The 27,924-nt window shown below is 56.1% G+C and overlaps 2 protein-coding genes across 13 annotated transcripts; one reads left to right on the top strand and one right to left on the bottom strand.

Annotated features, from left to right (window-relative positions):
• Positions 1 to 41: 41 nt before the first annotated feature.
• LOC122470488 (sphingomyelin phosphodiesterase 4) lies at positions 42 to 23,058 on the bottom strand. Of its 11 annotated transcripts, none has more exons than XM_043558159.1 (20): positions 22,867 to 23,058; positions 20,510 to 20,593; positions 18,966 to 19,052; positions 17,954 to 18,096; positions 17,728 to 17,803; positions 16,794 to 16,902; positions 16,633 to 16,685; positions 15,966 to 16,117; positions 13,906 to 14,038; positions 12,283 to 12,354; positions 8,928 to 9,014; positions 6,239 to 6,384; positions 5,361 to 5,451; positions 4,614 to 4,714; positions 3,854 to 4,017; positions 3,152 to 3,357; positions 2,322 to 2,555; positions 1,968 to 2,099; positions 1,643 to 1,771; positions 42 to 1,528 (listed from the first exon to the last, which is right to left on the bottom strand). In XM_043558159.1, the coding sequence occupies exons 1-20, from the start codon at positions 22,939 to 22,941 to the stop codon at positions 1,199 to 1,201; spliced, it is 2,604 nt and encodes an 867-aa protein (XP_043414094.1). In that variant the 5' UTR covers positions 22,942 to 23,058; the 3' UTR covers positions 42 to 1,198. The 11 variants fall into 11 exon arrangements, with proteins under 11 accessions (XP_043414094.1, XP_043414095.1, XP_043414098.1 ...); XM_043558160.1 differs by lacking the exon at positions 22,867 to 23,058 and adding an exon at positions 22,626 to 22,794; XM_043558163.1 differs by lacking the exon at positions 22,867 to 23,058 and adding an exon at positions 22,278 to 22,576.
• Positions 23,059 to 23,060: 2 nt separating this feature from the next.
• Positions 23,061 to 27,755, top strand: LOC122470489 (mitotic-spindle organizing protein 2B-like). Of its 2 annotated transcripts, XM_043558168.1 has the most exons (5): positions 23,061 to 23,463; positions 23,816 to 24,213; positions 24,428 to 24,576; positions 25,495 to 25,936; positions 27,265 to 27,755. In XM_043558168.1, exons 2-5 carry the CDS (start codon positions 24,050 to 24,052, stop codon positions 27,275 to 27,277), a joined length of 768 nt encoding a protein of 255 aa, XP_043414103.1. In that variant the 5' UTR covers positions 23,061 to 23,463; positions 23,816 to 24,049; the 3' UTR covers positions 27,278 to 27,755. The 2 variants fall into 2 exon arrangements, with proteins under 2 accessions (XP_043414103.1, XP_043414104.1); XM_043558169.1 differs by lacking the exon at positions 27,265 to 27,755 and having other exon boundaries at positions 25,495 to 26,941.
• Positions 27,756 to 27,924: the final 169 nt, after the last annotated feature.

Below are 27,924 nucleotides of genomic sequence, written 5' to 3'. Positions count from 1 at the left end.
CAGACGACCGCGCTGGAGGCTGAGCCCTGGGACCACAAGACTCGGGAGCAAAAACTGCTTTATTCAGATCTGCGGTCAGTTACAAACTTGGTTTGTTTTTTGGTCACAGGCCCCAGAATGCCATTATTCTGAGTTCACATCAAAATACAAAGCTCAACATTTAGTTTGGAAACTTAAAAAAACCCAAAACACCCAAAACAAAGGTTTGGTTTAAAATCGTCGTTGAGATGTTCTCTCTGGTGCGTCCCCCGTAAGATGACTGCATGTGCTTGAGACCCTGTGGGGATGACTTTCGACAGAGAACATGAAATTGCTGTGTAGTAGGAACATTCAAATGTCATCAAAAAGTTAGTGTCTTTGCACTCGATTTTACTGAAGGTACAAACAATGCCTCTGACCATCTTTGGTTGCAGCACCAGACGATGCCCAACTCCCATGGCCCAGCCACATCCCCTCTGCCCATGGGACAAGCGAGCCTGTCCCGGATGAGGCAGTGACGCTGGGCTGCCACCAAGCAACGTGCTTAATGGCTTGGGGGCCAGGAGGGAGCCAGAGGTGAAGCACTGTCCCACTGAGCATCTGTGCTCCTGGAGGATCTTTTCTTCTAGAAAGTGGAGCTGTAGGGCCCAGCCCCAGAATTGCTGGCAATGCGTGAAGAATGACCCTCACTTTGCCAAACGCGATGGCAAAATCTAGGCTTAAAGTTAGGAATCAGAGAACCATCCTCTAACTTTCTCAGGAACCTCTAGGGTTTTGGAATCTTCTCTGGAACCAGACACTGAGGGACCGTCCTGCTGTCGGCAGGGAGAGGAGAGGCACGCCACCTTGTCAACCTTAAGGATGGCGAGGCCCCTCCTGGGCAGCACTGCCTCCCAGGCCTCACACAGCTAGACCCTGGGGTGTCAGGTTGGAGAAAGGCCTGGAGGCCCATTTCACTGCAGGGCCTGTGGCTGAGGGAAGCAGGGAGGACCGAGTGGCTGGGTCCGGCACCGTCCTGTGACACTAACAGGCCCTTTGATGTCACTCCCTTCCTTGCCAAGCCTGGACCACACCCTTCCGGTTTCATCTCCTCTTACGCGTGGCATGGCTCCGTGGCTGCAGGAAAGTGGCCCCCTAGCTCGGAGGTGGCCTCTCAGGCTCGAGGGAGAGGCTGTGTGGGCCTCTCGCTGGCGGCCCTGCATCGGCACCCGGCCGGAGGTCAGAGATGGTGCAGCTTGCTGCGCTCGGTGAGCAGCGTCATGGCCACAGCGTAGAGGAGGTAGCCCAGCACGAGGAGCAGGGCGCAAGGGAGGGGCCCAATACAGAACAGGGAGGCCACGAAGAAGGCCAGAAGCAGCGAGAGCAGCGTCCGGTAGCTGCCCAGGAAGCGCAGGCTGAGCCTAGGGCCCCGGGGACGGCGGGCCGCACACCCTCGTGCCACCGGGCTCAGCAGGTGCCTGTCTGCCAGCCCGGGCTCCGTGAGGTGGTACCGACAAAAGCTGCCGAGGAAGTCGGCACGGGAACACAGGGCTGCCATCGGGCCTGCAAACTGGGCAGAGACAGAGGCACGGGGAGTGGGCGCGGGCAGGGCCGCACGCTGCCCCGGCCTCTCCCCGAGGGTGGCAGGACCGGAGGCGGGGGCGGCCCTCCCGCGTGCACTCACCCTGCGGTTGATGGCGGAGGACAGCCGGAAGAGCACGCGGACCAGGCTGGCGATCTCATAGCTCCGGATGGGCTGCAGCTCTGAGTCACCCTGGTACTCGATGTCAAACCTTCGCAGCCCATTGATGATCTAGAAGCAGCAAAGGAGGCGAGCCCCGGGTGAAACCTGGGCCGTGCGAGCAGCCCTGCGAACACACCTCTGCGACGCCTCACAAGTGCGGTCTCCGCTGCCGGGCCTGCCGGGACAACAGGGCTCGGAGGCTCGGCCAGCGGGAGCCACGGCCACGCCGCCAGGAGAGCGGAGCCCTCCGGGGTGTGGCCCTTACCTGGTACCGGCCCAGGGGCGTGAGGATGAGCCCGTCCTCCCCCACGACGCAGTCTGGGAGCTGCTTCTTCCCATTCTCATCTTGAGTTGTCCCCAAGGCAAGCGTGAGCTGGGTGAGCTGAGCCTCGCTGAGCTGTGAGGGAGGAAGCCCCGTGAGGAGGCAGTGCCGCTTCCTGCTACCTGCCTTCACTCTCGGGGTGAAGGGAGGAGACTGGCCCCCCTGGGCCTCTAACGGCGACAGCAAGGGGGCCCAGACGTGACATCGTGGGCACGGGCTGTATCTCCCACGGGCTGGGCAGGGGATGAGGGCCGCGGGACCGAACGCCAGGAAGGGGACAGCTCCCCCGGCTCGTACTCGGAACATCTGGCACAGGTACTCCAGGGCCTTCTCCAGGTACTCGTCTGTCTTGCGGACACTGTCCTGCCCCATCTCGTCCAGGTCGTTGGCTGCGTAGGAGCCGTTCGTGTCTGTGGAGCAGAAGCCCAGCCACGACAGAAAGGGGCGGCCGGCCGTGCTCTCCCCGCACTGGTCAGAGATGGACTTGGCAGTCTGCTTGGCCTGCGTGATGAGCTGAGCCAGGCGCAAGACCTGCGGGGCATGGGGGCAGGTCAGCCAGCTCGGGTGGTGCCACCGCACGCCACCCAGCCACCAAACAGGCTGGCAGGCGGACCTGGGGGCCCCCAGCAGGCCAGGAGGAGGCCAGGGTCTTTCAAGACTAAGACGTGCATATTCTGTGTGTGTGTGTGTGTGTGTGTGTGTGTGTGTGTGTGTGTATTTCCTTTGGAGAGACACAGAGGCAGACTGTGAGCAGGGGAGGGGCAGAGAGAGAGGGAGACACAGAATCCAAAGCAGGCTCCAGGCTCCAGTTGTCAGCACAGAGCCCGATGTGGGGCTCAAACTCAGGAGCCCTGAGATCATGACCTGAACCAAAGTCAGACACTTAACTCACTGAGCCACCAGGCGCCCCAAGACGCCCATATCCTAAATGTGGAAACTTTCTAGCAAGTGCTGCCTTTATCATCAGAAAAAACGTAGACCGCACTGAAAAAAGAAAAAAAGCCAAGGTACAGCAGCGTCCACCAACACCCAACCTTCCTCCTTCCGTACAACACGTGTGCTCTCCCTGGCCCTGCTGTTGCCACGGCTTCGGGACGGCCGTGTGGCCTGGGGGAGCCCCAACTCACCAGCGTCCGCACCTCGGGCCCAAACATTGGGGTGTACTTGCAGTCCTGGCCCTCCAGGCTGTAAACGTGGCTCTTCACCTTGAAGGAGGCGTCTGTGACGGCTGGGGGCCACGAGGACAGGAAGCTGCCGGTGAAAGTGGGAGCTGTGAAGAGTCGGTGCTGGCGGTGTGGGATGACGAGTTCTGGCTCCAGGAACAGCTGTTCCCCTGGAAAGCAGAACCCGACTCTGGCTTCAGCTTCCATGGCACCAAACAGCCAGTAGCCGCTGGCTGGCTTCCTGGGTGCCGCTGAGGCTTCCGAGGGATAGGGACCGAGTGGCACAGGGGCCCAACTCCTAATGTTCCTGGAGCCCCCACCAGTCTCAACAGGAAGGCCGACATGCACAAAAGAAAACCAGAGAAGCTAACACCCGATAAAGCCATCTAAGACACGACACGGGCCAAGACTGCTTTCTGATGCCACCAAGAGTCACCAGGGAGACACAGCTCTGAGCTCTGCTTCCCCCGCCCAGCACCCCCGCAGCTCCTGCCCGGCACGCGTGCCACAGGGAAGGCAGGATGCCGCTAGGCTCCGATGTCCACCCCGCCACCGTGCACCAGGAGTCCCCGTGGCACCTCTGCCAGCCCACCGTGAGCCCGTGAGGCACATGCAGGGTCCGTGGGTCCCTCTCTAAGTGCTGCTTCCCTCTGGCTGAGGGCTTACCTTTCTGGATCATTTCAGCCAGGTTGGGCTGGGCAAAGACTTTGGCCACTCGGAATACCATGAGCGCGTTCTTGGGGCTGACCAGGTCGGTGCGGAGCGCGCGGCTCAGGAAGCCCACAAAAAGCTTGGTGTACATCAGCAGATTCTCCTGCACAAAGGGTGCCCTGGGGACCAGGCAGTGCATCAGGGCTCAGAACTCCCACTGGAGGCAGGACTACACCAGTCTATGCCCCCGCTTCACTAGCGCTCTCTTCCTTGGGTTCCAGGTTCTCCCCTGCCACGACCTCATCGTGGCTGAGGGACCAGGGGTGGGGGAAAGGGAGGAGGCACAAGGGAGGCAGGGAAGACCTAGGCCTCCTATAGACGGCGCAATCCTCTGTAGGATGCGGCCCTTCCCGAGAGGGCCAAAGCCTCCGCAGCAGAGGCTGGCCCGGGCACCAGAAGGAGCACAAGGAAGGCAGTCGTGGAGAGGAGGCGCTGGCGGAGGCTGGGGGGTTGGCCGTGAGGGCGGGAGGGGAGGCGGTGGTGGCTGCTATGCAGAACGCTAGTGAAGACGGGTCGAGGGGTGCTTGGGGGCGAGTGCAAACATACATCTGAGGGGAGACAGTCAACGGCAAGGGGACAGCACAGAGGAGTCACCAGCTGTTTCTGTGGGAGATCAAGCCCAGGGCCCAGACAACAAAGCACAGTCAAGGAGGGAGGGGCCTGTGCCCCACCTGGAAGCAGGTCCCCCTAGGGAGGACAACGGGCCGGGGCTCACCATCTCTCCGACACACACCGGGCCTGGCAGTCGCTGCTCTGAGCCTGCTTCTCAGGTGCATACCTCCAGGGCTGTAGGTAGCTCAGCCACATCTCCAGGACCTGGTGGGACACGTGTGCCCTGAGGGCCTGGAGGCTGGCATTCTGCTGGGCTGTGGGGCTGGGGCTTTGGTCCAGATCCTTGGGTGGCCTGGAGCTCGGCTCCCGGCAGGCAGCTCAGGTGAGGAGGGGGTGATCCTAACCGTGGGGCTTCGGTTCTCCTGGAGGTGTTACCACGTTCTCTTCCCACCCGCCACTCCGAGAGGGAGCAGGAGGGAACTCCGCATCCCCTATGATGTTTCTTTTTTCATCTTTAATTAAAATGATTTTTTTAATCTGCAGATAGCTGACACACAACGTTACATTAGTTTTAACCCTTAGGATATGTAACCCTCGTGCCAGCCCTTCGGAAGTGAGTGTGGAACGTGTGGAACACAGGAATGCTTTCCCCAGCTGAGGGAGCGGAGCCTGTGATGCTCAGTGGGGCTGGGAACCCACCCAGCGTGGACCCACTGGGTTCCAGGTCAGGGCAGACAGCTTTTCTGTACCTGGGGGCTGGCTCTGAAAACTCAAATGAGCAGAACAATGTGACCCACCAATGTGACCCTCTGCGGCAATAGCTGATTCCTTCCTGCATCCGCCCCACGGGACCTCCCTCATCAGGCACAGAGGGCAAAGACAAAGAAAGCAAGATGGGGCTGACACTCACGGCTCTGAAGGACGCATCCAGGGGCCAGTGGCCAAAGCAGTGCTGCAGGAAAAGGTAGAGTTTCTGCTGGACAAACCTCGGGACGGCGGCCCTGCAGGGGAGGGGAGGCGAGGAGAGGGTCCCCTCATAGGTGAGCCAAGTGGCTCCCGGTTCCAAGGGCCAGCTCTGCCGGGGTGAACACTGGGCACCCCTGAAGGCAAGGCCTCCTATTTTGGGCCCCATTTTTCACAAAGAAACCAAAGTTCAGAGAGATTAGGGAATGTCCCAAGGACACACAGCACACAAGCGGTTGACCTAGCATGGCTCCTGTGACCACCTCTGCTTGGGTCACCACACACAAGTCACCTGCTCTGCTGGCCCCAGTTGGCCTAGGAGTCAGGCCACCGTCCTGGCCCTTTTGACAGAAGGACTGGGGGAGCAGAGGGGAAGAGGAGCGGGAGGGTGCAGCACAGAGCTCAGTCTCCCATGACAAATGAGCCACTTTGCAGTGAAGGCACTCCCAGCCCATCGGCTTTCCTGGGCATTCTGAGTGCGGTCAACGTAGATCTTCCACTCTGCCCACACTGGGGAGGAGGGGACAAGACAGGGCAACAAGATGGGGCCTCTTTCTGGCCAGCCTGGCTCTTTCTACTGAAGACGGCAGGCCTGGAAGGAAAGGCCGTGGCAGCCAGGCAGCCCCCACCCGCCTGTGGAGCCAGAGGAGGCGTCGGGAAACAGACCCAGGAGGGGTCAAGGTGATTTCCCACCTGCCCCACCCTGCAGACGCCTCACAGGCCGACCCCACGCCCTAAGGATAGGTTACTGTGGGCAACAAGTATGTGCAGTAGGAGGCAGTGGCAGCCAGGGACACGGGAGGCCTGTGCATGCCCTGTACCCACCGTTTGAACTCCTCCAGGGGACTGGTGGCGTGAGAGTGGGTGGAGGGAGAGACCTGCTCAGGCTTCAGGCTGTTGGAAAAGGCGTGCAGATGCTTTAGCAGCAGGCGCACCACCAACACGTGCTCCTCCGTGGGTGTGAATGACTCCTGAGGTTGAGGGGGAGCTGTGTCAGGACCCAGACTGGTCCCAGGTGGGGCCCCCAGGCCTGGCCATGTATGTCCCGCCCAGGACCACTTCTCCCCGACAGGATGTGTGGGCCACCCACAGGGCCCTCCCTGGGCCTGGCACGCAGCAGATAGACCTCGCATGCCAGCTCTGAGACCCGCTAAGAGCACGCAAGGCAGGGCGGGACGGCTTTGCTAAAGCAGACCTGAATGCTTCCCTGTGTGCTTCCAACCGCTTCTTGCACCCTCTGTGGTTGACTCGGGTCATTGCTGCCCGGCCAAGTCCTCAGGGGTCCCCCCCAACTCCTGGCCAGCCAGAGGAGGAGCAGGGGGCAAGGCAGGCCAGTATCCCACCCTGGATCCGGACTCAGGGTCTCCTGCCTGCCTCCCAGGTATATGAAGACAGCTCGCTGGGGCCCATGGCTTCCTTTTTCAGGGAGAAACACTCCCAAATTCCTTCTCCTGCTGTAACCCTCACCCTTCCATCCACTTCCTGTCCTGGACACAGCCAGCTGGGGCTTGGCGCAGGGTGGCCCTTCCTCTATTGCTAACAGCCCTGCCGTCAGCACAAGACAAGAGTGCTTTCTATCTTGTCAGGTGAAATTCTCATTCACAAGGTTCAGGTAGGATCTTTAAGACCCAGCCCCGAGAGGAAAGCCTGTCTGCTGGCTCTTCTGTGACGGAATACAGGATGGAGTCTCCAGAGTGGCAGAGGATGGCACCGGCAGGATACGCTGCCTCCGGCTCCCAGCTCTGGGGTGCCCGGACGCGCTCCTCTCCCCACACTCACCCCCCAGGCCTCTGGGACCCCCACAACCTCGACAGAGCTTCTGGCAGCCTAGTCCAAATCCTGCGCAACGTTGAGGCTGGCACAAGCCGTGCCTCCTGGCACAGCCCGGGCACCCAGTCACAGCCCCACCACTGCCCGCGGCACTGCCTTCTCCGCTCTCCTTGCCATGGATCTGTCTCCACAGGCCTAGGCAACACACCACACGACTCGATATGACTGCGGGGGAAGCTACGGGGCTTCAGGAGATTTTCTTCTGCTTATCTGTAAGCTTAGGCGATGAACTTGCATCATTTGAACAACAAAAAAAAGTAAGATATTTTCACAGTAACGGAGGATCAGAGGGCACTGTTGCCAGGCTGTGACTCCCCCCAGGAGCCTCCCCCTTTCTCATTCCTGGCCCCTCGCCGACCCACCCACCATCTCCCTAGCGGAGGACAGAGCATTGGCACTGAACCGGGAAGCTCCTTGGGCTATCTTCCCTCTGGACAGAAGCCAAACCTTCCTTCTCACCCCCCCACCCTCGAGAGCCAAATCCCCACAGGAATCCAGCCACCGCTGCTGTAAGTGGGCCTCCTCCACCCGCATGGCCGTTAGGGACACTTTCCCAAAGCCAGTGGCATTTCTCACTGGGCCCAGCCCTTCTCAGCTCAGCAACCCTTCCCATGGTGGGTGGGGGGAGGGCTCTTCCCCCTCCTGCTGTGCACTTTTCTCCAGGGATGCTGCTCTTGGCCAAGTGAGCCCTTCCCCAACACATGCTGGAGTGGTACCACTTCTGTGCTAAACCCGCCCCTGCTGGCCCTTCTGGATCATTCTCTTCCCTCTTCCCTGTGGCTGCTGCTTCTGAGTGGGAACCCTGTGCGCACTCACCACCCCATCCCAGCAAACGTGATTTCTTATCTTGTGCTCAAATATCAGGTTAAATGTGGTGTGCTCCCACTGAGGGGGAACTGGACAGACCCCTGGCCTCGAGCATGGGATCTAGATGCATGCTTTCTGCCCAAACTTCCTGACATTCATCTCATGAATCCATGAACTACCAGACTCCATCTGCCCTGAAACAGCCTGTAGTCCTGCACTCCATCTACCGACCTCAAGACTTCAAATCCGTCCACACTGGTCATCTCTGCCTAAAGCAGACCAGTCTCCGTGAGGCCCTCTCTTGCTCTCGCCTACCTCTGTGGGAGCACAAAAGTCCACAAGAGGCCAGGCCCCAGCATGCTCAAGGACCAACAGCCTCTCCAGGCTAGGGGACGAAGCCCTTGTCCTCCCTGCCCCTTGGCCTCACACAGGCTTGGGACTGACAGACCACGCCACCATGAGCCTTGGGGCTTCCCTGGGCTCAGTCAGTTCCTAGGTACCAGGCCCGCAAAGCCAGGTGAGTCAGGCCACTGCGAAGGCCACACTGTTTCCGCTCCCTCAACCCAGGGCCAAGCACAGAAGTCACCAACTCCCAAGAGCCTACCACATTCCAACTGGCTTGGGGCTTGGCCAGGCAGATCTGGTGGCCTCACACCCCAAACCCGGGCTAGTCTACCAAGCTGAGGGCTGAGCCAGGCTAAAGACGGATGCCTGCCACCATCCCCAACACACACTGGCCTCACTCTGCTTGGAATTGGCCTGAATCACCCCAGTTGGCCCCCGGCCGGACCCTCGCTTTACCACTGCACTGCCATGCGCTCCATGGCTCACACCACAGGGCAGGGGTGAAACAAAACAATATGAGAGCGGCCAGTACTTGGTAGGCGTGGAGGGCCTGGAGGCTGGGTTGGGCAGGGCTGTGGAGGGCGCTGGAGACACTGAGTCGGTAGTGCAGAACCTCCAGCTGAGAGACAACAAAACAGAGAAGCCAAGAACAGGCAGGGAGGGCAGAGGACAGGGCAGGGGACAGGAGGGGAGAGACCGGGGAGGGGACAGCAGGGAGAGAAAGACAAAAGTGAGCCCAGAAGTAAGGAGAGAAAACAAAAAACAAAAACAAAAACAAAAACAAAAGCACGTCAGTGACAATCCAAACAATCACAGCCCAGCAGCCTCAGACCAATGGGACACCACCCTCTCAGCCGCCCAGACGGAGCCCTTCCTGGTGGGCAGACTAGAGCCAGGCCCAAGGGGTGCTCTTCCACCTGCCAGGCAGAGGGACAGACAGACCCTCAAGGTCACTTGGGCAGCCTCCTTCATGTCTCTGGGGCCTGAAGTTCTCTCCAGCTCCCTGAGGTCAGCCTGACTCACTTTCCTTCCAGAGGGTCCTGCCCTCCCCCAACCCTGAATGCTCTGTGTGCAGCGTGTGCACACTGGAGCCCACCAGGATCCCAGGAGTCCTGCTGGGACACACTGATGGCCACCAAGGCCCTGAAGGCCCCGAGGCTCAGAAGAGAAATTTTTGAGGAGCTAGTTCCAGATGGAGACCTCTTTGCTCAAGAAAGAAAAATTTGTAACTTATTGGACTTCCCTGTGTTGTCCCAAGAAGAAATTTACCAAACTGATATATGATGAGATCAGTTCCTAGGTGTCAAAGATCCAATCAGCGACCCCTCCTGAATGGGGCTGATTCCCAGGGTGGCACAGAGGCAAGCAAGGTTTAGCTCACCAGGCCTGACACCTTCCACACCCCACATTCCCGAAATCGTTAAAGGTAACGTGAACACTCATGGGTTCGAATCCTGGGAGACCCACCTCTCGTACCTCACCAGGACTCCCCAACTCCAGACACACAGAGCCCTCCATCAGTCCCGACGGGCCCCAAGAATCTGGTCACGGCCACACACACCCAGAGGCAGCTGGAACCCTGAGGCTGGGACAGCCTGGGCCATGGGGGATGACAGCAGAGCTGGCTTAAGCTGTCCACCCCTACCCCACCTCTGCCCTGCCCCGCTGCAGCGACAAGGCCTGCTAAAGCAGTCCCCTTTAGCCAAGCACAACCCAGAGCCGGCCCTTGCACACATCCTGCCCTGGGAGGGCCATGCCTCCCACCGCGTACCATGCTTCACACGGGAGAGGTCAGAATGCATGTGCCAGACCTCGAGGAGACAGGCACAGCCACAGACGCGCAGAGCAGGGGCAGGAAGCAGCACAGCAAGGAGGTGTCTGCCCTTCATGGCCTTCCTCTGGGCCAGACCCGGGCTCAGCGACAGCTCTCAGTGAGGAATCAGGGAGCACATGGTTCCCCTGTTGGGGGTCTGCCCAGCCTGCAGGAACACAGTGCAGGCCCCACAGTGTCCTGCAGGAATATGCGGTCTTTACCGACCATCTGACTCTCCTGAAGCCCTCCCTGCCCAGTAAGCTGGGGCAGAGCAGAGGCCCGGGCTGTAAGGAGCGAGCATACACTCCGGACCCAGGCTAGGCATGGAAGCACCATGGGACCTCTCAGAGCTGCGTTTCCTGCATCTTTCACATCAGGAAAACTGACCCCAAGGCTAGGATTTCCAAACGGCACAGCACAGGCCTGGGTAAATGGTAAGGAGCCTCAGGTGAAGCAGACCTGCATGGCTGTCCTTCTCCCCTTCCCACACACCAGGTTTTCTTAGGTTTTGCTTTCAGCCTCAATAGGAGGCAAAGACAAATAGGAAACAAAACAAAACAAAACAAAACAAAACACAACTAAACACCTCAATGGGTACCTGGTGGGGGCTTCCCAGTCGCCCCCTGACTACCAGTCATTCTGAGCAGCTCTCCCCTGCCCTGTGGTCTGGCCAAGAGGAAGCAAACGTGAGGAAGAAGGGGAAGGCTCCCCTGCTCCGGCAGGGACGGCCCACCCTCCTCCCTCGTATAGGGCTCGGGATCCTCACAGGAGACAACCTAGAGGACCTCTGTGACTGGCAGATCTGCTAAAAATGACAGTGAATGTGCTCCCCCTGGCTCAGAAGACAGAACGAGCAGATGGGAAGGCAATGCAGCAAAGCAGCCCCGGCCTCTGCAAAAGCCACATGCACAGGGGCTGAGTGAGCCCCCAGGGCCCTAGGGGGAAGCCTGGCCCCTGACCCCCGTGCACCAGCCAGGAACATGCAGCCAGTCCACTGTGGAAGCAGCAATGGCAGTGCAAGCACTTAGTAACACGAGAGGCCCAAGACAGAGTTCTGGCTTTTCCTCTGTTCCCTGTGATGTCAAGGACAGAGATTTGGGTCACTCTGCACTTTAAGAGAGCAGTGGTTGGGGGCTGCTCCCCAAATGGGTACTCAGAAGGGCAGCAGAGAAGCAGAACCGGTTGCCAACACTTTGCAGAACCACCACCACTTGCTGGAATCACAGAGGGAAGGTCACAGGCCACCCCTGTGAATTTTAGCCTATAGAGTGTTAATTCGTAAGGAATCTCTCAAGAATTCTGTCTGGCGTTGACAAAAGCAAAGTCTGAGCAGCAAACACAGAAGTGCACAGAAGCCACAGATCACACAGTTGGTTACAGGCCCCAGTTCACACGTTTCAGGCGGTTTCATGGAGCGTGAACCTAGGTGCCCACCCTGCCTAGTAAGAGGCGAACAGAGCTGTTGTACTCTGACGCGTCTGCCGGCCCTGGGAACGTTCCAGGGACACAGCTGCCTTCACGCCTCTGCAAATGAGCATGCTGCCCTGTGAGGGAAGAGAAGGGAAAAAGAGGAGGAGACAGGCCAGGCTGCATGCAGGGAGGCATCAGATCCCACCCACTGCAGAAAGGGCTGCCTGCCAATGCTCTGGAGGAGGTGGAAGGCAGTACGGGCACCAAGGTGAGCGAAGTCGGCCGGGTGCCACCTCAGCAGGAAAGCAGGAGACGCTGTGATAGCAGAGGGAACAGGCCCGGATGTGACTCCCAGAGGCATCCGCAGCTCTCCTGGCCCCAGAGCACGAGCACCACAACCTCAGCCATTCCGGCTGCCAGGGAGGGGGCTCTGGAAATAGCATGGGGAGGACCCCAGAGAGGACAGGCCTCCAGCCCGCAGGGTGCAAGCCCACCCCAGAATGAAACCCACCTGCCGTCCGGCATCAGAGTAAGGGATGATGGTGAGTTTCTGCTTCCCACCATCCAGCCCTTGACAACGAGCTGAGATCAAGGACAAGAAGCAGCAGGTGGACCAGGCACACCAGGGCCAGAGCAGAGCGGGTGAAAAAGTGTGGCAACCTACCTTGGCGTGAGGGGACTGCATTTTTTGGTACATCTCCAAGGAATAATGATGAAGCCACATTTCAACAAAAACCTGCAAGAGAGCACCGGATGGTCAAATGGTTTCCATCTAAGGTATCACAGCCATTCCAGGGGCAGTTCTTTTCAACCAACGGTGTTGGGAAAACTGGATATCTACATGCAAAAGAATAAAGCTGGACCTTTACTTCACACCATGAATAATAAATAACTCAGAACGGATGAAAGGCGTACATGTAAGAGCTAAGACTTAAAACTCTTAGCAAAAACTGTGGGCAGAAAGCTTCAGGACACTGGACTGGGCTATGATTTCTAGCTCTAAAAGCACAGGCAACAAAAGAAACCAGACAAATTGGACTTGATGAAAATTCAAAAATATTTTGCACGTCAGAAGACATTATCCACAGACAAAGGTCACCCACAGGATGGGGGAAAGTATTTACAAATCGTGTATGTGATAAAGAACGGATACCCAGAATAGAAAGACAACTCCTAAAACTCAACCACAAAAAAATAAAGCCACTCAATTAAAAAATGGGCAAAGGACTTGAACAGACATTTCGCCAAAGACGTACCAATGGCCGGTAAGGACATGAATAGATACTCAAATCATCAACCATGAGGGAGGTGCAAATCAAAACCACAGGGAGACACCACCTCACATCCATGAGGATGGCTATACTAAAAGATAGAAAATGATGGGCATTGGTAAGGTCGTGCACCGCTGACAGGAATATAAAATGGTACGGCCACTGTGGAGAATGGTATGGCGGCTCCTTAAAGTATGAAATAGAACTATCACATGACCCAGCAATTCCCCTTCAGGGTATATACCCCAAAGAACCGAAATCAGAGTCTCTAAGAGATATCTGTACATCCACGTAGAAACAGCTATTCACAATAGCTAAAATGTGTTAACAACCCAAGTGGCCATCCATAGATGAACAGAAACACAAAAAGGGGAATATCCACGTGACAGAACATTATTGAACTCTGGGGCACCTGTGTGGCTCAGTTGGTTAAGCATTGGACTCTTGATTTCGGCTCAGGTCACGATCTCACGAATCATGAGATCAAGCCCTGTGTCAGGCTCTGCGCTGAGAATGGGGCCTGCTTAAGATTCTCTCTTGCGCCCCCTCTGCCCCTTTCCCCTGCTCGTGTGCATGCGCCCTCTCCCTAAAATAAAACAAACAAACAAAACCAAACAACAACAACAAAAGCGCTACTGGGGCAGGGGTTTAATATCCAAATGATGGTGATGACAGGAAACATCTCCAGCAACGTGGGAACAGGTTGAAAATGTCGAAGGTGGGGAAAGCTTTTACACGGATCCAATGGAAACTGAGCAGCGCTCATATTACCATGAGAAAGACAAAAGTCTTTGGAAAGGGGACGCTGGGATGAAAAATACTACCAATGACATACAGGTTAGACACATGGGCACGTTTCTTCTAGTCTGATTCCCACACGCCACAGCAGGAGAACACCAACAATTCAGAACCACTTTCAGGCTGAGGACAGTCTTTAGGCCTCTGCCCCTGGGGGTGGAAGGTGGCCAGGCAGTTTATTTTGAAACAGAAGATGAGAAGAGCCTCCTCGCGCTCACCTGAAGCAGAGTTTCTGACCTCCAGATCTCATGGGAGGCAGGGTCTGCATTCACAGATGTCTGATGAGAGATGTGTCGCTTTAGGAGGCTGGTGTGGTGGAGGCCATAAGAAGCGAAGGGCATGGTTGGTGTTCTGAGGGAGACACAGGAAAAGGCCTTCGTTAGGGGATCCTGCTGGCACAACCAGGGGCAATCTCAACATCAACATCACTGGCAACAGTAACCATTACCACTTGTTGAATCATAGAACGACCCCCAAATCCATACAAATCCATATCGATACACACCATCAACAGACAGGAAGAAAAGTCTTTCCTACCACAGAATGCCCACTGATAACTATAGGATGAAACCAGACAGCTACCATCTGGCAACCAACCAATTAATAACTGATTTGGCTGACGATCGTCAAGGGACACGAACACCACTGATAATTACAGAGTCTCAGTAGATCTTCCCAACAAATCCCTTTTGTTAATTAATTTAGGCACAAAGGACCCATTTAATTTTATGGTAGGAAAACCTGGCCAACACCCCCTTGGCCCAGCGATCAAGACAATGTTGCAAGCACACAGACTCCACGGGCTGCTGGGTCTAATCACTAGGAAATACCAGAGAACTTAAGATAAGGGCATTCTGCACACCTCCAGGCTGCACGCTTCAAAGGTGTTGAGGTCAGGAAACAGGGAAAGACTGAGAGAGTGTTCCAGACTGGAGGGGGACCAGAGCCAACCACACACAGAGAGTGACCCTCCCCCAGATCCCAGCCAGGTGGCAAACATTAGTGGGGTAGACAGTGCAGCCCGAATGGGGTTTGAGGATTAGATGGCAGCCGGGTAGCAATATTAATTCCCTGACTTGGATAGAAGTGCAGGAGGCTGTGTAGGAGAATGCACTGGCTCTTAGGAAATACACTCCAAGACATTAAGAGGGAACAGGCATTGCATTTATCACTTACTCAAATGGCCCAGGAAAAACACATACAGATAAAGAATGGAATGATTCACAAACGTAGGTGAAGGACTTATGAAAGTTTTTTGTTATTGTGGCAAGTTTTCTAGAAGTCTGAAATTCTATGTTAAAACAAGCCAACAAAATCGGGCCCAGAGAACAGCTGGGCAGCTGAAACCTGCCTCTGAGAGGGTGTGAACCTGGCCAGCCCTGGTCCTTCTTGGCCGCAGCATTACTGATGCCGGGGCAGCCTCTCCCCACCTCCGTGCCCCCACCTCCTCTTTTCAATCCCCCCTCCTTGGGCACATCTGTGCACACATGTGAGGTCTGGGTCACAGCACGGCACATGTCAGCAGATGTGGGGTGGGCCTGAACCTGCCTCCCAGGGAAGAAGGCACACCAGCAAGACTGAGGAGGGTGAGGAGCACAGCTGGCAGCTCCCAGGTCAGGAGCGTCTCCTGGGGAGAGGCGGCCAATGAGCCACTGGCTAAATGCACCCCGCCAAGGCCTCAGTTCACCCTCGAGTTGAGGCTGGCTGTACACTCCCGTCCTGCACGGTCTAGCCACAGCCCAGCCTTGGACTGGCACGAAAGGCTTTTTGCCCCAGGGCCTCTGGCTCAGGCCAAGGCCTGGTCCTGCAGCCTACACACATTCTTCCTGTTCTTATTCCTCCACATGTCAGCCCTGCTGTGGCCTGCCCACAGCCCCTTTCTCTCCAGCACCACCTGCCTAGTGCCATCAATCAGCCCTGGCAACACACCGCTTCAGTGTGGGGCTTGGATGCACATGTGGGGAGGGCTGCTGTGGGCAGAACCCAGCCCACTCCCAGACCAAAGCCAGCCCTCGTCCTTGTGGCCACAGGACCTAATCACTGAAAACCCACACAGATGTCCTCCTTTACCCTCCTCTCCAGTCTGTGCTAGGGCAGCTGGGGTTGAGATCTCAGGCATAAGAAAAGTTGGGACACCATGAACAAAGAGTGGCACTACTGTCCCTATGAGCAATGCCCGCTGACCAGACCACCCCCTCATGGAAGAACCAGGCCTTAAAGGCTAGCCACAGGGCTGGGCCACCCCAGGCCAAGGGCCAGGGCAACCAGAGAGCCTTACCTGGGAGCAGGTGAGGGGTTGGGCCCCCCAGGACTGGAGGAGAGTGCGGGGAGCACACTGCCTTCTGTGGGCAGGAACCATGACAGGTATCTGTCCACGAGGATGAAATAGGCACAGTCTGAAGTTCGTATGTGGAGAGTCCCAGGGAGTGGCTGGAAAAGCAAATCTGCATTGGTGTGTAGCTCTGGGTGCCACCCTGGCTGCTAACCCCAGCAACTGCAGGGCTCAAATCACTGCACATGAGCCCTGGGACATGGGCCATATCCCAAGGGCCCGAACACAAGCACCTTGGGCAGTGCCAGGAGCAAAGTTCCCACCACAGGGGGCTAGACCCCACAGTCCTTTTCGGCACATGGGAAGATGATGTACAGCAAACTTCCTGGGCACCTCTGCCCTGCGCCCATGCCCAGTAAAGCACTTCCTGTGGGAAGCCTTCCCGACTACCACTCGAGGCACCCAGGTCACCCCACATGACCTGTCAAATCCGCCCACCAGCCTGTCATCCTCACTAAGTGAGAATGGCCTGAAGGGCGAAGGCTGGAGGAGGATGCAAAGGAGGAGCTGGAGAAATGAGGTGGAGACGGAAGAGAAAGAAAGTCCTAGGCCACAGCCCCCACCCTTCATGGGGGCTTTGGTAAAGAGCTGCTTAGGGGCATCCCTTTCGTACCTTTTGAGTGATGAGGCTCAACGCAAAGAAGAACATGTAGTACTCGAACGGATCTGACGGCAGTGTCAGGGGGCAAACAGGCAGGGGTTGTTGGACCACCCTCAGCATTACGTCTTGGCCACCCACGGCCTCCCCACCCCTGGGGGACTGACAAAGGATACTGAGGGCCAGGTTCAGGCCGAGGCCCCCCGTCGGGGGGAACTGGACCTTGTTGTGGTACAGGGGGCTGTCGGGGAGCACGCGCTCCTGGATGGATGCCTTCACGGGGCCCTGCGGAGAGAGCGTGTTGGGCTTGTGGACAGGCTCTGGCAGGGCACCCCATGCAGTGCAGCCTTTGGGAGGGGTGCGGTGGAGGCCACAGGCACTCAGACCCTGCCTGGGGGAGTGGTGCCGTCCTCTGGGTAGCACCAGCGCAAGAGGGCCTCCACTCGGAATTGTTCACGCCATCCTCAGGAACACCCGCAAACAGCAAGGGCAGCAGCTGTTTGAGTTTCTGAGCCTTGTCAAGCACTTGATGTTCCCCGTCTTCTTTGCTCCTCAAACCCCCTGAACAAGTCATCCCTTAATTCTGCCCTCTGGACCAGAGACTCAGAAAAACAGCAACTGGTCACATGGCCCTGCCTGCCACTCAGCCAGGTACAAACCAGGAGTGTGGCGCCTTCCCCATGGGCAGAGTTTGGAATGATCTTTAATTTTTTTTTTTTTTTTAACGTTTATTTATTTTTGGGACAGAGAGAGACAGAGCATGAACGGGGGAGGGGCAGAGAGAGAGGGAGACACAGAATCGGAAACAGGCTCCAGGCTCTGAACCATCAGCCCAGAGCCTGACGCGGGGCTCGAACTCACTGACCGCGAGATTGTGACCTGGCTGAAGTCGGACGCTTAACCGACTGCGCCACCCAGGCGCCCCTGGAATGATCTTTAAAAAAAGTAGCCACTGAAGTTCTATGTGCCACGGCCCCTGGGCCCTGAGCAGACATCATGGTGCCGTGCCCACTGCCGCAGCCCCTCAAGCCCTGCCCGCCTCCCCCACGGCCGCAGCCGCTGTGCAGGGTGCTCTGCCCGAGCACGGCTCTCACCCCACGGCTTACTTACAGGCAGGTAGGAAACCGGAAAGTCAAACTTATAGTCTTCCGCCTGGAGCTTATAAACCAACTTCATCATTGGGCCACTGGAGATGAAATTAAAACAACAAAAACAGGGCAACGAACTGCAAACCATCTTGCTTTGACGGTTTCTGAGTTTTGAGAAATTCAGTGCTTCAAGAATGGGATCACCATGAGGAAACATCCGGCCCCTCTCGGATGACAAACCTACCTACCCGGGGTCTAGAAACTCCATTGCAATGCTGTACTCCACAGGGCTCACTCGCCCCTGTAAGCAGCGGAGGTTCCAGCCAACGAGGACACCGTCCAGGCTGCCGAAAATGCTCTCTACCAGCCACGGGAAGATGGCGTGCAGCTCCTGAAATGGGTGTGCAGGGGAGGCTGCGGGCAGGCTTGCTGAGGACCGGTGCCCACTGCCCGGCTCCATGCCACGTGAGCCTCCCACCCAGTCCAGCCCCGTGCCACAAACTGCCCACCTTGTTCATGGAGTGTGTACACATGAACTGGAAATGTCTGGAGTCACTGACCACCCCTGATGACATTCCTCTGATCATCGGTGAGAATCCTTGTCCAGGCTAGCTGCCTGGGCTTACACTACTATTTGATAATTGGGTGTGATTTAAATGTATCTTTTCAGTATTTTCATCAGGGTTTCTCAATCTTTTTGAGCTGGATGCTTCCTTGTTGGGGCAGGGATTGTCCTGTGCATTTGGGGATACTTACTAGCACACTTGGTCCCTACCCACTTGATGCCAGTAGCACCCTCCCCTGTGTGACAACCAAAAATGTCTCCAGATGGTGCTAAGTATCCCATGCAGGACAGAAGCACCTGTGGCTGAGAACCGCTGGCCTACATGCTGACATGTTTAAATGTGTCCATACACGCGACAGTTACAATACTGGGTCAAGCCTCTGTCCAGGGCAATGCTCAGAGGTAGGAATCAGGGGCTTATATAAGAACATTTTTCAGGGGCGCCTGGTGGCTCAGTCGGTTAGGCATCTGGCTCTTGATTTCCACTCAGGTCATGATCTCACAGTTCACAGGATCAAGGCCTGCACAGGGCTCTGCCTGGACAGCACAGAGTCTGCTTGGGATATTCTTTCTGTCTGTCTCTCTGTCTCTCTGTGTCTCTGTCTCTCTCTCTCAAAATAAATAAATAAACTTAAAAAAAAATGTTTTTCAACGAGTATGAGACATGCCCCAAGGAGATGCTAGCACAGCTGTACCTTTGCTGGAAAATCCTCAATGACTTTAACCAAGTCTTGGCACCGCTGTGCAAAAGGCTTATTTACAGAGTCAGCTTTCAGGCTAGCCTAGAAGATAGAACAAACCAAAAAGATCATGAGCATATTCACTTGGTGGCTTTTGCGGTTATCCTGGCTCGAATCAAAACAGAAATCCAAATGATAGGTAGGAGTCAGACATACCACCGGCCTGGTTCCCCGGCACCTCGTGCCTGTGTCAGTGGCCTAAAGGACACGACTAGGAGACGCCTTGGCTCTCTACATCGCCAACTCTCAGGCTTCTTCCCTGCACCCTCTGTCAGGCATCCCCACTTATAGCAGAGAACTGCACATTTGCATGACCGAGGTGGCTTCCACACAATCCATAAGCAGGGGGTCAGCTCCAGGGTCAGTCCCACAACCAGAAGAGGATGCTTAGGCGTAGGACACCCCTCAGAGACCACAGGGTACTCACTGAGTGTATACACGTGAACTGGAAATTTCCCATGTGACGACCCCCTGTGATGACCCCACTGTGATCATCAGTGAGGATGCCCAGCAAAATGAGAGTGACAGAAGGCCTCTTAACCAAGCTACCCTTTATTCAGTAGGTAACAAACCAACTAAACTCACTATCTTAAGAAACGAGGCACGCAGGTGAGAAATGATAGATAGCTTTAACCAAACGTTGACACTAATCATGAAGGTGATAGACAGGCTAGGAAATTCAGGACAAGAACGAAGGAAATCTACCCAAGGTCATGGGGTATGGATTAAGATCAGGAGAAAATATCGGAATGTGAACCAAGGGGGCTTTGCCCAAGGATACCTAAGGCCTTAGCCACCTCTAAATGAAGGTGGTGTCTCAGTCAGAGGTGGAAACCTGGGCTGTTGCAGCCACGGAGGGTGGGTAGGTTAGCAGCATGCCTGGTCTCTACCCACTCGATGCCAGAGGCACTGCATCTGTTGGCTCTAGAGGATGCACCATGGAAGGATGTCCTTCTGAATAAATGTTTACGAGAAGTATCTTCTGGGACCTGAAATTAGGAATCCTCACCCCTGATATCTGCCTCACACCTAACTTCTTGGTGTCATGTTTAATACTTAGAGTACAGTCCTGGTTGCCCCCAGCACAGCAGGGTCCCTGCCCCTCCATTGTCCAGGGATGACAGTACGATTATTAGAATATCCCATAAATGTGTAAAGGTTTACAAGACATGAAAATTCTGATGTATATCTTTTCCCGCGCTCCTCCCCAGACCTCAGGAAGCAGTAAAAATGGCATGTGAATCAACTTATCTTGTAGGTAAGAAGCTCCTCTTGTAGATAAGAAAAACAGGGCTCAGAGGTTGAGTAAACCCAAGGTCCTACACCATTAGGGGGCAGAGCCAAGCCTACGGATTCTAATCCCAAGTCCAACGTTCTTTTCCTCACATGCCCCTCAGAAAACCACCAGTGCAAAGTTCAAGTCAGTGGATAGGACTCTCAAGTCCCTCAGCTGTAGAACCATCATCTCACCGACCCTCACGCGGGCAACTGACACTTACCAGGAGGAAGCTGGGCTGCTGCAGGTGAGGGAACGCCATAGCAGCCTCCTGGGGAACGCTGAAAACGGCCACCTTAGGAAACCACTGTGGAAAAACCAAGGCGAAATCTCAACATCTGCCACACGACACTATACTACAGCACAGCCTGTGCTGCCAAGTTTCACGTTTTACAAAAACGCTGTTCTGATGCAGTACGTGGTGGCCAGCTTCAGAGCCGAGTTCGCAGTGGCGAATCTGTAAAGCTTGTAGAGCACTTGCTGTGTGGCACGCCTGGTTCTAAGGACCCTCCACGTATTTCCTCATTTAATACTCAGTGGTAGGCAGAATTTTAAAGATAGCCCTCCACGATTCAACCAAATGCTCATGCAGGTCCTGTGAAGGAATTCTGCAGACACAATTGAAGTCTCAAGTGGGCGGACCCTAAGATATGGAGCAGTTCCCATTGCCAGCCAGTAAGGAAATGGGGACCTTAGTTCTGCAGCCCAAAGGAAGTGGATTCTGCCAGCAACTCGAAGAAGCTTGGAAAGATTTTTCCTGAGAGCCTCTAGGTAACGGCAAAGCCAACCAACACCTTGATTTCAGTCTTGTGATATCCTAAGCAGAGAATCCAGCCAAGCCCTCCTGGACTTGACTATAGAACTGTGAGATAATAAATGGACGCAGTCTTAAGCTGCTAAGTTTGTTAAGCAAGAACAGACTATACTTCCTCACAACAATCTGCTGGGCCAATACAGATAAAGAACTAGCAGCAGAGAGGAGGTAACTCACTTGCCCTCAGTCAGCAGAGCCAAGACTCTAATATACTCATCTCCTAACACATCTCCCACAGAGACAGGTGGGTGAATCTCCCGAATGTCACCTGTGCTCTATGAGAATGAATGGAGGGGATGAGCAAGCTGGAGGAAGCTTTCGAACAAGCCACCAGAAAATCAGGAGCAACTCTTTAGATTCCCTTCTCTCTGACCACCCAGGTCAGAAACGGAAAATATCCAGACTTGAACAGGAAGGGAGCCTGCCGAGTCCCACTGATGATGGCTTTCCTGGCACAGCTGTGCCCACAGCAAGAGTAAAGGTGCTGAGGTGGCAAATGAAAGTGTATGTGGATGGAGAAAGACTAGATGCAAGGAGGCTGTGAGGCAGTGGAGTTGAGGGGAGATGTGCATCTCTGCTTCTTGGCAATATAAGCATCTTCCAGGTTTTCTTCAATTCTTGAGATTAGCTATCAAATTCAGGTGTCTTTTTTAAATGGTTATTTATTTATTTAGAGAGAGCACATGAGCAGAGGAGGGGCAGAGAGAGAGAGAGAGAGAGAGAGAGAGAGAGAGAATCCCAAGCAAGCTCTGCACTTGAACCCATGAACAGCAAGACCGTGACCAGAGCCAAAACCACGAGTGATCAATCAATCAAGCCCAACCGAGCCATCCAGGCACCCGCTATCAAATTCAGTTTCAAGGAAAATGTAAACACTTTGCTCCTGAACCAAGTGGCCAGGAGAACACTGATTAAGAAGACCAAAGCAGAAGGATCAAAGCAGCATAAAATCTTGGCCTGTTTGCAAAGGGCAGAGCTTTAGAGATGATGAGGTGGAAGCACCTCCTTCTTAGACAAAGCCTGCATAGGCAGCAGCTTAAGAACTGAGGCCCAGAGGCACCAAAACAAGGAGTATTTCCAAGAGAGGGCAGTGTCTCGTCTGCCCTGTTCTCTAACGCTGCCACAGCCTGGCTCGTCCATCACACCGTTCTCCGCTGTGTACCCACTTTACACCCACTTTCTTCAATGGCTGCTTCGGATCCTGTTGGGGTTTCTTCTCAGAGAGGCATCGCCAGTCATTCCAAGCAAATCACACTACTGCCAAGGCCTCCCTTTGGTTGCGCTCTGAGAAGCAGAGTATGTTCCCAGAGTATGCTCACAAGTATGCTGTTAAGTGAGCATGGGAGCTCCATATTACAGAAGACGAAACTGAGGCTCACAAAGGTCGGTCCACACAGGGAGGAAGAGTCAGGCGAGAATCCACACCCGGCTCTTCCTCCCACACAGCCTGTGGAGCCCAAGGCTCAACTTTAACTTGGATCTCTCCTTCCGCCAACCCGTCAACGAACGTTAACCAAGCACCCACCAGGACCGGGTGTGCGAGGCGCGCGAGAAGGTGGCACGAGTGCGCAGCCCAGGAAGACGGCATGAGCGCACAGCCGAGCCCTTGGCTTCCCAGCCTGCCCGCCCGGCCGGGGGCAGAGCTACCGGCGCCGGGCCTAAGGCCTGCGGCTCGCGTAGAAACGGAAATGACTTAGGCGGAGGTCCGGAAGGGGGGGGGGGCCCGGAACGCGGGGGCCGTCCCGCACGCGGCCCCAACCACTCACCTGTGGGACCCATAAAGTCGCCCGCCTAAGGGACGGAGACCGCCATTCGGCTGCCCGGCGCCGAAATGTCGTCATCAAGCTGCGCTTGGCGTCACGCCTCCCCTGGCCTGGCGGGAAACGCACCGCTACCTCCGCGAGCAGTTACCTCAAAGGGCGCGTGCGCAAAGTGAAGGCCGGCGGGGTTTATGGGTTACACCTCCGGATGCGCGTGTGCAGCGGGGGCAGCTGTGTCCCTTAGCCCAGAGTTCCGTGTGCCCTGGAAGGAGCGCGCGTGCGCCTGCTAAAGAGAAGCCGTTTATTGAGGTCCTGGAAGCGCGCCCTCTAATGGGGAACTGGAGCGGAAAAATCATACACTGTGCATTGATTGACTGACCTTCTTACGGTAGACGTAAGCGTATTGAGCGCCTTCAATGTGCCAGGCACTGCCCTGGGTGCTGCTGCCCAAGCGAGAACGACCAATGCGGACCGACCCTGATGGCCCAGAAACGGGTTTCTGAGGTCCGCCACGGCATCCCCTACGCCTAACACGTCTCCCTGTTGTGGGATCATTGAGTGCGACCCTCAAAAAAGAATTCTTGAGATGATCCGTGCAACTTAGTAAGTTCATTTAGGTAGCACGATACAGGACTTGTGGGCCGAAAGAGCTGCATTTTTGCTGTATGAAGCTAGTGGTTATATGCTTAGTGTTCAAGGGGGAGAGGACGTGCAGGGAGTATAGATCATAAATGTCTTCTTGCAATTTCTACTCCTAAAACTACTGTCACAAGATTTCTCTGGTGCTTATCATTCAGTTCGGTATTAACTATCGATGAAACATACAGGCAGTCATGAGACCCTTTAAGAATGTAGCAACCAGTACTTATTTGATCCTTATCAAAACTATGCAGGCTATCAGCTTTCTGGGCTAAAGATGCACATTTTTCTGCTTTTATCCCTCATCATCCCGCAGGTAAATTTCTGCGGATCGAATGGCGGAGAGGAGACAAACCGGTTTGCGCCCTCTGCTGTAGGGCTGCGGGGCAGGCCAGGCGGTAGCGCTTCAGGGAGAGAAGCGACCGGCGGAGCCAGTAGAAGGCGCTGTGGGAGCTGCCGGAGGGGCCCGGCGGAGGCGGGGTCAGAGGAGGGAGCGCGGCGGGGCGGGGCGGGGCGGGGCGGGGCGCTCGTCTTCCCGCTAGCCGGATACATGGCGGCCCCGGGCGCGGGCCCCGGGCCGGGAGCACCCCCGGGGCTGGAGGCGGCCCTGCAGAAGCTCGCGCTGCGGCGGAAGAAGGTGCTGACCGCCGAGGAGATGGAACTTTACGAGCTGGCGCAGGCGGCGGGTGGCGCCATAGACCCCGACGTGTTCAAGTGAGCGCGCGCGGGTGGGAGTGCGCGCTCATCCTACCCCCCCAGACACCCCTGCTCCCCCGCCCGGGCCTCTGATCTGGAGGAGCTCCCCACCCCCACCCCGCCCTTTTCGGACCCCTTTGAGCGCCCAGAGTAGAGTTGGGGTCTTGAGGGAAGTGGCCTTCCTGGGCCTGGGCGAGGAAGGCTCACTGCCCACCGCGTGTGTTCTCTCCAGGATCCTGGTGGACCTGCTGAAGCTGAACGTGGCGCCCCTCGCTGTCTTCCAGATGCTCAAGTCCATGTGTGCTGGGCAGAGGCTGGCGAGCGAGCCCCAGGACCCTGTGGCCGTGTCTCTGCCCACATCGAGCGTCCCGGAGACCCGAGGTCAGAGCTGGGCCCGGTGCTCCCTGCCCCTGTGACTCAGGAGGCGGGTGGCAGGGGAGGCACGTGGGCGGTGCCAGACACAAGGTGGGCTTGGTCCTGAGTGGCCTGGCCTTACTGTGCGTCTTCTCCCAGGACCCACAGGGACTGTCCAAGGGCTCGCCTTTTGGTTTCCAGTCCCCAGTTTCGTTTCTTTGCTACCCTTTGCTACATATGCAAGTCCAGATCAGGTGGTCGCAAAGTGGGTGTCCAGGGTGGCCAGCAGGCTAAGCCTCATATGGGATTCTGCCTCCTTCCTTGGGTAGAAATGCTTTCATTCCACAAACGCGGGAACAAGGTGGCTTTGGTTCCTGTTCTCACAGTGTGTACAGCCTCCAGGAAAGTGTTCAGGGAGCGGGGCAGGCAGAGGTCTTACTGCCGCCCCTTAGCCTATACCCCAGCTGGGCCCAGGTGCTGCCCAGGAGTCTAGCCAGCTGAGCGTTCTTCCTCGGATTGCAGGACGGGTCATCATGGCAGCCCCTGGCTGCCCTAGACACGCAGGGTGCAGAGGCCTGAGTGGGCACCGCACTGGGCTCAAGTTTGAGGGGCCTCCTCACTCTCGAGAGTCATGACTGGGGGCTAAGCAGGTGCCCATGACAAAGGTGTCACAGTGGAGCTCCAGCTGCATCCTCCTGGTGTGTCGCATCTGCTCCCAGTTTCAGAAACAACCTGAATGCTTGGCCAGAAGGATTCGGGCACTCACAGACATCCTGAGAAGGGGCCGATGTTCAGGTGGGGGGCAGGCTGGGTCCCTGTGGGAGGGAGTGCCAGGGCCCTGGGTACCCACGCCCCCTTTCCTGAGAGGCCCTGGGCACTGGAGCGCAGGCTTCCTTACTGATCCACGCTCTGTCTGCTCTCTTTGTGTCTCTCTCTGACCTCCAGAGGCCTCCTTTCTCTCTGCCAAGAGCTGTAGTCCCCCTGCAAGGCCCTCCTTTTCCTCGGCCCCGCGGCCTGCGGCCTCTCCGGTTCTGCTCCACGGCCCAGCTGCCACGCACTCGCCTCTCTCTCCAGGGCCCCCCGGTTCCCTCCGGTTCTCTTGCTGCCTGTTCTCTCCTTTTGCAGGTTGCGTTTACTGGTTTATCTCTGGGGGTTGGTGCTCTTTCTTGTTTCTGTGGAAACTGCTGTGGCCCCTATTCAAGAGTCAGAGCAACTTGGAGATGAACTGCCAGGGCAGGACCCTATGGGCCATCCCTGTTACACAGCTTAGGGATTGGGGACACAATTTCAGATCTTGGTTTATTAGAGACCACTTGCAGTACTTCTGGAATGGGACCAACGCCCCCTGCCCCCAGAGGCCAATTCTGCCAGGTGTGACTTGTGCTCTGTAGAGGTGCCCTCACCCCGAGAGGAGGGCAACAGGCCGAGGGGCAGGAGAGCCTTTACTTTGCTGTAGAGAGGGAAGCCTTAGGTGTGAGAAACACCTTGGTTGCTTAGATGCTGTCACCTGACAGGTAGCCTAGAGGGTAAGATGTGATTGTCCTTTCCTGCCTGTTTCCTGAGCTGAGGGTACCTTCCAGGCATTGCCCGGTGTGGTGAGGCTGGAGGCCCAGAGCCAGGGGCGTGTGAGGGCCTGAGATCCCACAGATGCCCTGGCTGTGCTCTCCATATCCTTTCCCACATCACCTACCTCGCTGTTCTAGGTGCCACCCGAAACTCGGCATGGGGAAGGGCCAAGGGGCAGGTCAGGGTAGAGCCAGTCGACTACAAGGCTGAGTTGAGGAATCAGTGGGCAGAGGGAGGGAGAAACTGGGAACGGAGCCCTCCTCTTTCAAGGGGGTGTTGCTGCTTGCTCACCCAGTGACTGGGTGCCAGGCTGGCTCTCAGCGCTGAGGGCTCAGGGGGGCTGTGAGATGGACAGGTCCCCCTTCCAGTTTGGGAGATGGCTAGATACACCAATGGTGACAGAGACAGGAGGAAGCCAGTGTAGCCAGCCTTGCTGGAGCAGCAAGGGTTAAGCAGGCTCAGAGTCCTGTTGCCCTGCAGCCCTTTGAGGTAGGAGTAGTGGGGAGCGCTCCAGCCTGAGATGCGGGCCCAGGTCACTGGTGGGAGCGGGCCTGAGCTTGGAGGGGAGAGGTGGGAAAGGGAGGGCGGAGAGCCCAGAGGTGGAGTGGGTTTGCTTTGGTGCTCAGAGCACTGACACAGAGGGGCTCGGAGAGAGGTGGGGAAGAAGCCCCAAGCATAGGGACAGGAGTGGCATGGAGTGCTGGGCCCCACAGGGTTTTCTCAAGTGCTTATGCCTTGGGTGTGCTGGGTTGGGCAGCCAGTGGCCAGGATATGAGGACATAGAGGTCCTGGGGAGGTGCCCAGTGAGGGTAGAGGGCAGCCTGGAGAGGGGGTGGGTGGGGAGGCAGTGGAGGGGAGTGGGGCACATGAGGGGCCATGCCAGGAGTGTGCTGTGGCCAAGAGGCAGAGGCCATCGGAGACCAAGAGCTCTGAGGCCACATGTTGCAGAATCTGTCTGTCCACACAGACCTTGGGCAGAATCTGAGGTAGAAAAAAATGAGGAGAGTTGTCAGAGTGATCAGTTGGGGGACTGTGGTAGCCTAGGATCATGATGGGGGTTTGGGGCTGTTAGGGCTCGCTGGCCTTAGGTTTCCCACAGAATTGGGGTGGCAGCTGCTGCAGACCAGGGGCTGGAGGCCCGCCCAGGAGTTTGATCTGGTAAGCTGCAGCATGCTCAGCATCCAGGTGGCCTGTGGGGACTGTCACTGACAAGCTCATCCATTCCTGGCTTTACTAGGCAGAACATGGGGAAACAGAAGACCCTAAGAGCACAAAGAGGGTAAATGCTTGTCATGATGAGGGTGTGGTCACCAAGGAAAAATAAAATTCGGTCGAGTGTTCTCTGCTGAGGCTTAGGGAAACTGTATGCTTTAAAAAGATGTTCCTCTGGAATGTGTAAGATGAAGTTTGGTGTGCAGAAGCTGTGAGCCCTACACAGAGCTGCGCTGTCCAGTACAGGAGCCACGGGCCCCCCAGGGCTTGCGGCTGAGACTCACTGCAAGTTTAAGTACACACCAGACACCCAGATGCCAGAGAACTGGAACAAAAAGAATACCTCACAAGTAATTTTCATATCGATTACATGCTGAAATGGTAATATTGCACATTTTAGGTTAATTAAAATACATGATTTACATTAATTTCCTGTTTCTTTTTACTTTTTTTTTTTTTTAACATTTATTTATTTTTGAGAGAGAGAGAGACAGAGCTCCACTGGGGGAGGGGCAGAGAGAGAGGGGGACACAGAATCCGAAGCAGGCTCCAGGCTCTGAGCTGTCAGCACAGAGCCCAACACATGGCTCCACCCCC

The sequence above is a fragment of the Prionailurus bengalensis genome, chromosome D3, assembly GCF_016509475.1.
Source record: "Prionailurus bengalensis isolate Pbe53 chromosome D3, Fcat_Pben_1.1_paternal_pri, whole genome shotgun sequence".
NCBI lineage: Eukaryota > Metazoa > Chordata > Mammalia > Carnivora > Felidae > Prionailurus > Prionailurus bengalensis.
The sequence above is the reverse complement of the archived record's forward strand: the minus strand, read 5'-3'. Positions and strand labels throughout refer to the sequence as shown.

Excerpts from the sequence above, each read along its gene's own strand:
- LOC122470488 (XM_043558156.1), bottom strand. The coding sequence starts at position 22,941 with ATGACGACATTTCGGCGCCGGGCAGCCGAATGGCGGTCTCCGTCCCTT. Across the intron at positions 20,594-22,866 it reads CGACTTTATGGGTCCCACAG|TGGTTTCCTAAGGTGGCCGT; the intron begins GTGAGTGGTTGG and ends GTTTTTCCACAG. Across the intron at positions 1,529-1,642 it reads CCTCCGCCATCAACCGCAGG|TTTGCAGGCCCGATGGCAGC; the intron begins GTGAGTGCACGC and ends GTCTCTGCCCAG.
- LOC122470489 (XM_043558168.1), top strand. The coding sequence starts at position 24,050 with ATGGCGGCCCCGGGCGCGGGCCCCGGGCCGGGAGCACCCCCGGGGCTG. Across the intron at positions 24,214-24,427 it reads ATAGACCCCGACGTGTTCAA|GATCCTGGTGGACCTGCTGA; the intron begins GTGAGCGCGCGC and ends TGTTCTCTCCAG. Across the intron at positions 24,577-25,494 it reads GAGCGTCCCGGAGACCCGAG|AGGCCTCCTTTCTCTCTGCC; the intron begins GTCAGAGCTGGG and ends TCTGACCTCCAG.